General features: G+C 59.9%; 1 protein-coding gene across 1 annotated transcript; it reads left to right on the top strand.

Moving 5' to 3' along the window:
* Positions 1–2012: 2012 nt before the first annotated feature.
* LOC144271427 (forkhead box protein J1-B-like) lies at positions 2013–6530 on the top strand. Its single transcript, XM_077828773.1, has 2 exons — positions 2013–2606; positions 5269–6530. Exons 1-2 carry the CDS (start codon positions 2013–2015, stop codon positions 6040–6042), a joined length of 1368 nt encoding a protein of 455 aa, XP_077684899.1. The 3' UTR covers positions 6043–6530.
* The last annotated feature ends 4301 nt before the right edge of the window (positions 6531–10831 follow it).

A 10831-nucleotide genomic window follows, 5' to 3' on the forward strand; every position in this document is an offset into this window, starting at 1 on the left:
CAGTAACTGGCCTCTCAGGAAGCCTGCTGTGGGTCCAGCTGTGTCTGGCATAGAGTAGAACAGCCCCTCTTGTAGATGCCCCAGGTTGGCTCTGCCTGGCTGCCATGAGGTTTGCTCAGGAGCCACTGAGTGAGAGGGGACTTTCTGAGCTGCCCCATCCTGCTGCCGCTCGGGCCCTCCTGGCAGCTAGCGATGGGTCTGGCTCTCCAGGCTCTCTGCCACGCATGTGGCTGCTGGTCCATTCTCAAGCTGCTAGCGCCTGGGGCCACCCCGAGCCGCCCTCCCCGGTGGCATTGTGTTCCCTGTATGCTGTGCAGCGCCCCCGGTCTGTCGGCGCACAACCTTAATGAGCGTCATCATGAGCCCTTTGGTGGCAGCACCTGGCCACCTGCGGTAACAGGAGAACTTCTCCCTGGAGGCCGCCTCAGCACTTTTGTTTTCCACACTGCACGTCCCAGGTGAGCAGGGCAGAGCCAGGTGCCAGTGTAACTCATCTCATCGCAGGTGGCAGCTGCTCGGCCTTTGTCTCCCTGCCGGCTGCACAGCTCCGTCCCTCACCTGGGGAGCAGGGGACTCAAAGCCTGGGCACTGCCCTCGCTCAGTGTAAAAGGGGACTGTGCATTTGAGGGTGCATTTCCCAAGGGTCAGAACCAGCTGATTCTTTGCCCTTCTCCTTGGCGCTCCCTGAGCAGGTCCCTGTGCTGCCTCAGTTTCCCGTGTGTAAATGCAGATGGTAACACAGGGTTGGAAGGTGCTTTGAGGTCCCTGCTGGAAGGTGTCAAAGATATGCCTGTTCTATTGTGCTGGAGCCTCCTCCAGCAAGGTCTGACTGAGGTCTTCCTGGAGACCTAATAATGAGCTGGGGGTGGGGGGTTCAGGGCCAGACTGTATTTACATGAACACAGCCACTCTTCTAGGTGCGAGCAGACAGAGCTATGTTGCCCAAGTTATCAGTTCTGGCTGGCACTGGAGTACAAATCACTTTAATGATGAATACAGGGCTCATGAAATGTTATCCTTTATTGTACCAGTGAAGGGCACCAGGACTGTGCATAGCCTGGCCTGACTGAGGTGGGGCTCACCCTCAACTGAACTGAACTCGCTAAGCAGGGGGTTTGGATGCCCTCTGCCAGCAGAGGTGGGGAGGATTTTGTGCCTGTAGGTGTTGACTCTGCCTAAGGGTTACAGGCAACATCTGACCTGCCGCACTCCACTGTTTAAACACAGAACTGATCAGCTCTAGCTGTTCACTTAAAATGAAAGATTCCCAGTGGAGCTTGAATTTCCTGCTAATCAGGTCTTAGTGTTGACCGGGTGGTTTCTGCAGAAGAGACTGTCCAGCCTGCAGCAGTGAGGTTCCCTCCCTGAGAGCTGAAATCACTGAGTACCAGGGGAGAGGCCAGGGGCAGCAAATGAATACAACAGCAGGGAAGACGTTGCTTGAAGTTTCTTTCTGTGAACGCTGGGTCTCTGCTGACCAAGGACAGCAGCTGTGAGTGGGGGGTGGTGTGTTACAGGGGCATTTGTTGGTTGGACTTGCACACCGCCAGTTGAGAAGCAGAGGCCAAGGGGACTGCCTGTACTCCGGGGCGGGAGTTTTGCTCATGGGCAGACATGTTCGAATCACGGTTGTGGTGGTTTCCCCTTTGACTACATTTTCTCCACTACGCACAGACTCTACTTGCGAGTGGGGTGCTGTTGCCTCTTAGAGGCACCAGGGGAGGGGAGTGTTTAGTTTTCCCTGATTACTGGGTGGGGGCTTGAGCCAGTTCTGTGTTGCATTGTTAAGAGGGACCCCTGGATGTTGAAAACCTGGCCCTGGTTGCTGCCAACTCCCTGGGAGTGTAGCCCTTCTGCCAGGTGGAAAGATCCACATCCTCAGGGCTGTGCTGGCCCCAGCAGCTCCTTGAAACCCCAGCCCTAGCTGTCCACTCCCTGCAGCCTGGGTCTCTCCTCCCTCCACCCATAGATGTCCTCCCCGGCGGTGTGTCTCACAAGGAGCTGTGCAGGGCATGGGAGAGGGCTGGCCTATGGCTGACGTGCCTCTGTTCTGCCCCGCAGTGAGAGTGGAGGGAGCCTATCCGCGGAGGATGCCCATCCTTGCCTCACCTGACATCGCTGCCCGGTTCAAGGAGAAGTGGCTGCTGCTGCACCCTGAGGACCGGGACAATGTGGGTGGGGCTGTGACCTTGGACGACAGCCTCACCAGCCTGCAGTGGCTCCAAGACTTTTCCATTCTCACTGCTGATCCGGAGAGACCACCTGTCCCCAGCCACCCTCTCCACCAGCCTCCCCAGCAGCTCTTCCAAGGGTCTGAGGCCCCGGCCAGCCCACCAGCAGGAGACACTGCGGCCAAGGGGATGCCCCCGCGCCTCGGCAAACCCACCTCCACAGCCACCTCCCCTAGCACCAGCTACCTTCCCGGCCTCGGCGCGGCAGTGACTGATTACAAGAGCAACCCTGGGGTGAAGCCCCCTTACTCCTACGCCACCCTCATCTGCATGGCTCTGCGGGCCAGCAAGCAGGCCAAGGTCACCTTGTCAGCCATCTACAGCTGGATCACGGAGAACTTCTGCTACTACCGGCATGCTGAGCCCAGCTGGCAGGTGAGTCGGTGGCTTGAATAATTAACAGCCCTGTTGAGGCAATGGACAATGGAGGCCTCCGTCTGTCACCAGGAGGACCGGGGCTCCACAGGTGGATAAATGAGCTGCGGCATTTGATTCCTTCTGCCTCGGTCACCCCCCATTGAGGCTGCATGTGCCGAGGGGTGGGGGTGGGGAGTGCAGGGTACTGTTTCTCTTTCTCTGTTGCTGCTTGGTAGACCCCAGCAAACGCTGTGTTTAGCTGTGTGGCTGCTCCTTCACCAGGTGTCTTCTGGAGTGGGGAATACTGGAAAGGTGGCTTATCCACCCTTATTTCCATGTGGCCTTTCACTCTACAGGTGGTAGAGAGAGTGTCTGCTTGGGACTGAAATGCAGCCACCTCTGGGGCGGGTCACAGCTGTGGGGAGAGCTCCCAGCAAACCCATTGAGCGGTCTCCTTGCTCAGTGGGTCAGCTCTGCCCACTCGTCATGGTGGCCATGCAAATCGCTTCCCCACCTCCGCTGTGCGGAGAGGAGCTTGCTGGGATTTCAGAGGGATAAGTGACAGGACTCGGGGGGAGGTGGGCCTCCAAGAGCCAATGTCTCTGGGTTCATCAAAAGCCCCTCTCTATAAAGAGCGGGGGATGAACACACCAGGCTTGTTTGTCTAGACCCAGGAATGCTAATGGGGCCACCTGAGCTCTGGCAGGGAGGGCTCTGGGCCAGGGGGGTCCCAGGAGGCATTGGCAGGTCTCTGACCATGCTGACAAGTGAGCAAGAGGCAGATTTGACCCCAGGCATGTTGTTCCTGCTCCTGGGAGCTGGACATGGACAGCGTAATGCTTCCGGGCAGCCCTGCACCCATGCGCACCATGCTACCCGCCCCAAGTGTTTTGACACCATCGCTCCGGTCCCAAAGACTCGTGAGACTGGCTGAAAAAGCCTGTGATTCTAACACAGGAAACAGTGGGTGTTTTTTCTCGTTGGGGTGTGGAAGCTGCTGGGGGGGGGGGGGGGCGGGGAGAAGCTGGAAAACATGGTCCCAACACGCATTCTTCTTAGACCAAGCTGAGGTCCCCATTAGCAACACACCAAGGCCGTGTGCACCTGCTGGGCAGCGTCAGGGCAGGCTGAACTAAGCAGGGCTAATCCGCGGGGCTGCTGCCAGACCCCCTGGTGACTGCAGCTTAATTCCAGCCCAGCCATCCCCAGCTCCAAGGGGGAGCCCAGCCCATGCAGCCACACTGCCTTCCCTGAACAGTCCTGGCTCCACGCGGCCCCTTCCTCGGGCCTTCCTGCTGTGGGCAGCGGGTGCTGCTCTGCCCAGCCGGCTCTCTGGGGGCAGGGCAAAGACCCTCCGAAAGACACAGGACTAGTCCATGGTGTCTAAGCCCACACGGGCTCTTTGCTGGTCCCTGCCTTGCTGGGATGCCTGGGAGTGTCTCAGGAGAGGAGCTGGGTGGGGTGGGTGTATGGGGGGGGGGGGGGTGACACCTGCCCAGCATGTCCAAAAGAGCCCTTGCTGCCCAGATGGCAAGTTCAGCCCAGCACTGCCCCCACAGGCTGCACCTTACCTTGCTTGTGGTCTTCTTATAAGCCTCAGGCTCAGAAAGGTGCCAGGAGCAGCTCTGGGGAGGAGCATCTCCCTGGCCGCAGCCCATACACCCTTTGCTCCTGAGCCCAGCTGCAGGGGAGAGGGGTCCAGCGTCTGTGGCCCATTCAGCTGGACAGGGCTGTGTGTGACGTGAGCAGTTGGTTTCGGACCTGCCCGTGCTTTTTATAACGGCTGCTGCATAGCCCTGGGGGTTGGGGGTGGTTTGCTGCATCAGGAGCAAGGGCAGCCTCAAGTGGACAGGCTCTTCTCTGCACTTGGTCCAGAGCTGCTTGTCGGGGGGCAAGGAAGGGCCCTGGATCTGTATCTGGAGGCTGAGGAACGGCCCTGACTGGTGGAGGATGCTTGAGCTCCAGCACAGCCTCTGCAGGGCTGCCCCCAGAGCAGAGGGGCTTGGTGTTAAGGACCCATTGAGATGCATGGGGCATTTTCCTGTCTCTGAGAGCACCGGCGTCAGGCTCTCAGCAGACTCAGGCAGGTGCCCCGCGTTGGTCGCCCTCCGGTCACGTTTCTTCTCAGCCAGGAGGACCAGAAAGGGACATTGTTAAGACTGAAAGTGGAGATTCTGCTCCGCACGTGACTGAGGCCTTCTCTTGGCCTGTAGTGCCTGAATTTCCTGGCCCCCAACCCCAAACGCTCACATGGTGAGTCACACATGGGGCCTGCAGAGGAACATATATCTGTACCATGAAGCCTGGATATTGGCAATGGGCAAAGCTGGCAATCCTGCAGGGCTATGGGGCCACCCCACGCACATTAGTGGAACATGGAGAGGTGAAGGGACTGGCTAGATTGGGTAAAAGGTGCGAATGGTTGGGACTGGGAGTCAGGAGGCCTGGTTCTGATCCAGTTTCCTTCCCAGGTAAGTCACTTAGGCCCAGATCCTCAAAGATCTTTAGGTGCCGAACTCCATGGTCCTTAAAGCCCACTGCCTCGGTTTCCCCAGCTGTCCAATGGGGCGAGTGCTATGCACTCTCTAGGTGCTGGGAGGACTCAGCACGTCCAGGTACTGCTGGCCCTGCTTTGCCACCGTGTCCTTCATGGGCCTGTTCCTCCTTCTCTTGGCTGCAGAACTCCATCCGGCACAACCTGTCCTTGAACAAATGCTTCCGGAAGGTGCCGCGGCAGAAGGACGAGCCAGGCAAGGGGGGCTTCTGGGAGATCGACCCGCAGTATGCCGATATGTTCGTCAACGGTGTGTTCAAGCGGAGACGGCCCCTGGCCACGCCCTACAGCCCGCCACGGCAGCACCCCGCCGTGCCCGTCCCAGAGGCTGGGTGCAGCCTCTTGTCCCCCATGCCCCACCTGGGGGACAGGCAGCCAGGGCACACCCCTCACCAGGCTGCCCACGGCCCTCTGCACCAGCATGGCCAATGCTGCCCCCTGCTGGATGCCCCCAGCCCCCTGCCGAAGCGCGGCTGCCTGGCAGCCAGAACTGCCTCGTCCCCTCTGCTGCCCTCTAGTGGCGGAGACGCAGAGGCCCTGCGGGGAGATTTCGACTGGGCCGATGCCTTTGACGACGTCTTCCAGGGAAACGGCAGCAATTTTGAGGACCTGGATATTAACGCAGCGCTCAGCTCGCTGGCTACAGAGGTGGACCTTGCCATGCAAGGCAGCTACATACCCCCTGCTGGCAAGTGGGGCGCTCTGGCTACCAATCACCCGAGCCCAGGGGCTTCCCACGGGGAGGATTTCACCCCCTTTGCCGACGCCCCCCAGCACCCCTGGGAGGAGGCGAGGGGGGAGGCACTCGGCAACCCCTGGGGCTTTGAGCAGGGTTTCAATTTCTGTGACAGCTTCCTCAGCGAGACGCAGCCCTGGGACAAAGTCGATGCCTTCATGTGATCCCCCTCTCTCCTCTGGGGCAGGGCCCCAGGCGCCCGTGGGCTGCAGCGCCCAGCCCCCCAACTGATGGCTCTTCTCTGACTGCCCCTCACTCAGTTGAGCTGGATCCAGGCCCTGGCAGGTTGCTGAGGTGCAACCGTTCCCCTGTGGGGAGCGCTGGGCCCCTGCCTGTCTCCTACCCCCTGGCGTGAAGGCAGGCCGAGTCCCTCCTGCTCTCTCAAGTGCTCTATGGGCAAGGCCCTGTCTCTCTGCTGTCCCCAAATGCCAGCACCTGCGGCTTCCTAAGCCCTCGTGCAGGGGTCGCATGGGGACTCGTCCCCCCACTCCCAACCCAGCAAGCTGTAATGCCCCAGAGCGGCGACTTGGCTGTGCAGTGACCGTTGCAGGGCAGGCCGGATCCTGGCCCTAAGCCACAGGAGGCTCTGTGCCCTATTGTGGCCCCCAGGTTGCAGGGGGGGCCAAGGCAGCAGCAGCTGTGGGGCAGGACCACAGGGGAGGCGCCTGAGGAAGCTGTAGGGGAAGGGAAGGGGTGGGCAGGAGGCTCGCAGGGAACTGCCATGAATGGCGTCGTGCCCAAAACACACCAGGATGGCCCAGGACAGGAGGGAAGAGCTGGCACCAGAGTTGTGTAGCCTGCCCCAGCAACACCACTGTGGGTGACCCGCTTCTTGGGCTGGGAGGGGCCTCTGCTGGGATCGCCCCAGCCTGGGAGGGAGGAGGGAGCAGCTGTGCCATGGCGTGAGTCCCACTGCCAGGACTTGGGTATTTGGCAAGTGGCCTGGAGACCCAGCCGCTCCTCCTGCTGGGAGCTGCTGATGTCCAGCCACGGAGGGGGGTGAGCTGGCAGTGAAATTCCCTCCTGCAGTCGCCCGTTGCAGTAGCTGAGCCTTGAGCTGCAGGTCTACTAGGCAAACCAAAGGAGCCTCCCCTGGCTGCATGGCTCCAAGTCAGTGCTGGCCACTTTCCACCCCTGAGGGAAGCACCTGGCTCTGCAGCAGGGCCCTAGCCAGCTTCACCGCTCCTAGGCCTCATCTGGGTTGGCGGCTAGGCATGGCAGCCTCCCTTTCCCCTCAGGGTGAAGATGGCAGAGGTCACCCTGCCTCAGGAGTGGGCAGTGCTACCCTTTGGAGCAGGCAGCCAGCGAGAGGCAGAGGCAAATGGGCCAGCTGGGTCCTGTTCCTGCCTCTGACATTATCCTGCACTGTGAGCTTGGGCAAGTGCAGCTTGGTGCCTCAGTTTCCCCACCTGTGAAATGAGGAAAATGATGAGCCGGGGGTTGAGCAATGAGCACCCCCCAGCACGCTGGAAAGTTTATGCCTGTAGCTCCAGCCCCGCAGTCCTATACAAGGAGCTGCATATTAACTTCTGAAGAGCCGCACATGGCTCTGGAGCCACAGGTTGGCCACCCCTGGGTTAACCGACCCTAACCTTTAGCCCCCAGCCCCATGGGCCAGCCAGCCAGAGCAGCCCCAGCCGCAGAGGGCCCAGCCCCTCTCCGCTTTATTGGTTAACCGTTTAAATGACCTAATTGTAATAGTTTAAATGGTTAACTTTTAAAATGGATATTTACATCCCTAATTAAGAGGGAACAGAGGCAGGGTGTGAGAATGAGAAAGTGTGTGTGTGTGTGGCTGTGAGTCCCCTACAGCCATTCAACGGGCAGCCCAGCTTTGCCAGGCCAGGCCGCAGGCGTTCTTGGAGATTTCACAGAAAACAAAGCACAAAATCTCAATGGATCTATGGACGCTTCTCAAACCGTGCCCGTCGGAGCCGTGCCTGGGCACCCAGACGGCAAAGGAGCCGGGCTGAAGCACATCCTTGTAGCCTTTGGCCTGAAATCCCTGGGCCTGCGATGGCCCTGCAACCTGGCTGAATTTGTAAACACGCCCATGCACATTCATGCGTGTCAGGAGAGTCCGACTGAACGTTTCCCACTTCCACCCACATCCTCCCATCCCCCGCCCTGCCTGGGCCGTGGACACGCAGCGTCATGCAAACGCTCCATGCGTGTCGCTACGGTCACAGTGACGACTCACCCTACACCAGCGCTCAGTGCACCTGTGCCGAAGCGGCATTGACCGGGCAGCCCCTGTTCCCTGGATGATGCGCTGCTGACAATGTGTTCTTTCCCTGCCGGCGTCTGAGCGTGCAGCGAACGAGCCTGCCGACCTGGCACGGCACTGAGGCTCCTGGGAGAGGCCACATGCTGAAGTCTCTGACTTGTGCAGCTTTTTGTGTTTAATTCCCTTGGGTTTTTGTTTGTTGTTTTTATTGTAAAAGACAAAAGGAATAAAAATGGACCCCTCCTACAGCGTAGCGTTCAGTTCCAGTTCACGGCCCATTGCATGGGCTGGGATCGTGTCCAGCTGCCCCCCAGCACACAGTGGCATGGCTCCTAATGCCAGGCTGAGAACACACCAGCCCATCGGTGTGCCAGGCAGTTCTCACCCCTGACGGAGGGGCGGGGCGGGTGGCAGGGCAGCCGAGGTGAGCGAGCCCCGTGTGGCGAGCAGGGCTGACGCCAGCTGGGCCAGCTCGTATGGGCATTGCTGCATCCAGGGGTGCAAACCTCCAGCGCAGGGTTCCCTGGTCCAGATGTGAACACGCCAGGGGCCTCTGTGTCCCAAGGCTGCCAGGCCTTACCCTGCTTGAACCATCTGGGCAGCAATCTGGTGCTCAGCACCTCCAGCCAGGTGGAGTCCAGCCCCTCTGCCCCTCCCACCTCATGGAGAGCTTCAGGTCATTCCCCCTTCACTGCTCCCCAGCCCCACCTCCCTCTCTGAGCCTCACCCCCCCCTCCCCCCACCATCCAGAGCCCTGGCACCGGCTCACCTTGCCCAAGGCAGGCTTTGCCAGGTGGCTGCTGACCCCCATGATCCTCCACTCCCACCCTATTCTGTGTGCTGAGCACTGGGCTGGACCCTTTAAGCAGAGCTGAACGGCTGCCTTCCACGCAGTGGCATGGAAAGGCAGGGGCCTCCTTGGGGTCTGCCCCTTTTATCCATCTCAGCTCACCCTGCAGGCTGAGGGACACCACGCAGAGAGACTGCCCCTGGGCTGCGGGAGATGGCGCCATTGCTCTGGGTGTCGCACTGAAATTTGGCTGGGGCTGTCCTCTGCCCAGCGGGCACTGCCCTTGGAGCTGCAGTCGCACCCATGCCCGCTGCGCGCTCTGCCAGTCTCCCCCCGCCTGGCAGCAATGCCATGGGAATCAGGACAGAGGCAAAACCCCATTTTGTCCCCACCCCTCCCCACTCCCTATGGTACTGTTCAGCCTAACCAGTTTAGCCAACAGCTCACTGACCCCACAAACCAAAGCCAAAGCGCCTTGCAGCCCAGGCCCCTTGACCCCACATAGCCCCAGTGGGCACGGCCTTTTGAAGCCGGGAGCTGTAAATTGACGCAGGAGGATGAATGGCATGAGCTGGAACTGGCTCCGAGTCCCTCCCAGGGCAGCTAGCGGGATCCCCAAGCAGTGGGGCTGGCTCAGCTGGCTGGAGCTAGGACCAATGGCTGCCTCTCACCAGCGGGCAGCACTGCCCCAAATCCCCCTCACTGCTCTCCCCTGCCCATCCCTGGGGCTGGTCAGCAAATACTCAGCACAATGTGAAGTGGGCTGAGCCCGGAGGCTCAGCACTTGGGCTGGCTGCCGTGGGGGGTCCGCAGAGCCAGGCTAGGAACAGAGACTGAGGCTTGGGGGGCGGGCGCTGGCTGGGTTCAGGTTGCTGGGAATGCTGAGCTTGCTTCGCAAGACCTATGGCCTGGGCCAGTGAGCCACAGACTGCCACGCGCGAGCCTCAAGTGGCTCTTTAATGTGCCTCCTGCTGCCCTGTGCAGCCCATGTGTGATTTCATTGTTAACTGATCAGCGTTATTAACCAATCAGGAGGCTTTAGTATGTAATTAACCAATTGCAGTTGATAAAATAATAAACCTTGTCAGTGATTTTGCTGTGAGAATAGTAGCGAGAGACACACACAGATATATGTAGAGAACCTCAGTATTTCCCCTGCCATGTTGTTTAAATAGGATTTGCGCTCCGGTGCCAGAAACAATGAATGCACACGACCGCCGCTCTTTGGGGAATGGTGAGCGCTAATTTGTCTCCTGAACCACTGAGGTTTAGCACACTGGCCTAGGCTATTTGCATTGCCCACTCGAACCACTGTCCCCTCTCCGGCTGCGGGCTGGCTTAGGCAGGTGCCCCGTGCTGTCACATTTTGGGCAGTTCCAGCTTGGGCAGTACCATGGGTGATATTTTAGGTAAATCATTTAATGAGCTGATTGGCATATTTGAAATGAACGGACACATACCCATATCTGCTGCTGCAGTTGGTGAGGGCGTGGGTGACCGCCCTGGTGGACACGGCCCTCTGAGTTCCTGCAGGGCATCGGGGCAAGCTACCCTGCCCCCGCCCTGCCAGCCTGGCGCAGCCTGATCTGGGAATTCTGGGGGCAGTGGGAGCCTGAGGGGTCACTGGGGGATTGGGGTTTAGGGTGACTGCCCCCCATCATACTCTGACCCCTGGCCCATTCTCCCCTCTTTGCTTCTGCCTCTTCTCTGGCAACAACTGTGCCCACGGCCTGTGGGGGGTGGGGAGGAACCCTGCAGCTGGGCACATGATGTTGCGGCTGGCTCCATCTGCCTCCCAGGCTCCCCATTGCCCCCATCTCTAGGCCTCACCCAGCACGTGCCTGATGTCCTGCCCATCCTGCGGGTGTTGGAGCCCAGTTGGAGCCCAGCAAACTCCCACCACGAGGCTCAGGGCCAGCCCTCCCACCCCGCCCCC

Source organism: Eretmochelys imbricata, chromosome 10, assembly GCF_965152235.1.
Source record: "Eretmochelys imbricata isolate rEreImb1 chromosome 10, rEreImb1.hap1, whole genome shotgun sequence".
NCBI lineage: Eukaryota > Metazoa > Chordata > Testudines > Cheloniidae > Eretmochelys > Eretmochelys imbricata.

Bases quoted from the DNA above. Each gene is read 5' to 3' on its own strand.
- LOC144271427 (XM_077828773.1), top strand. From the start codon at position 2,013: ATGGGAGAGGGCTGGCCTATGGCTGACGTGCCTCTGTTCTGCCCCGCA. The intron at 2,607-5,268 runs GTGAGTCGGTGG...TCTTGGCTGCAG, and splicing joins ATGCTGAGCCCAGCTGGCAG to AACTCCATCCGGCACAACCT.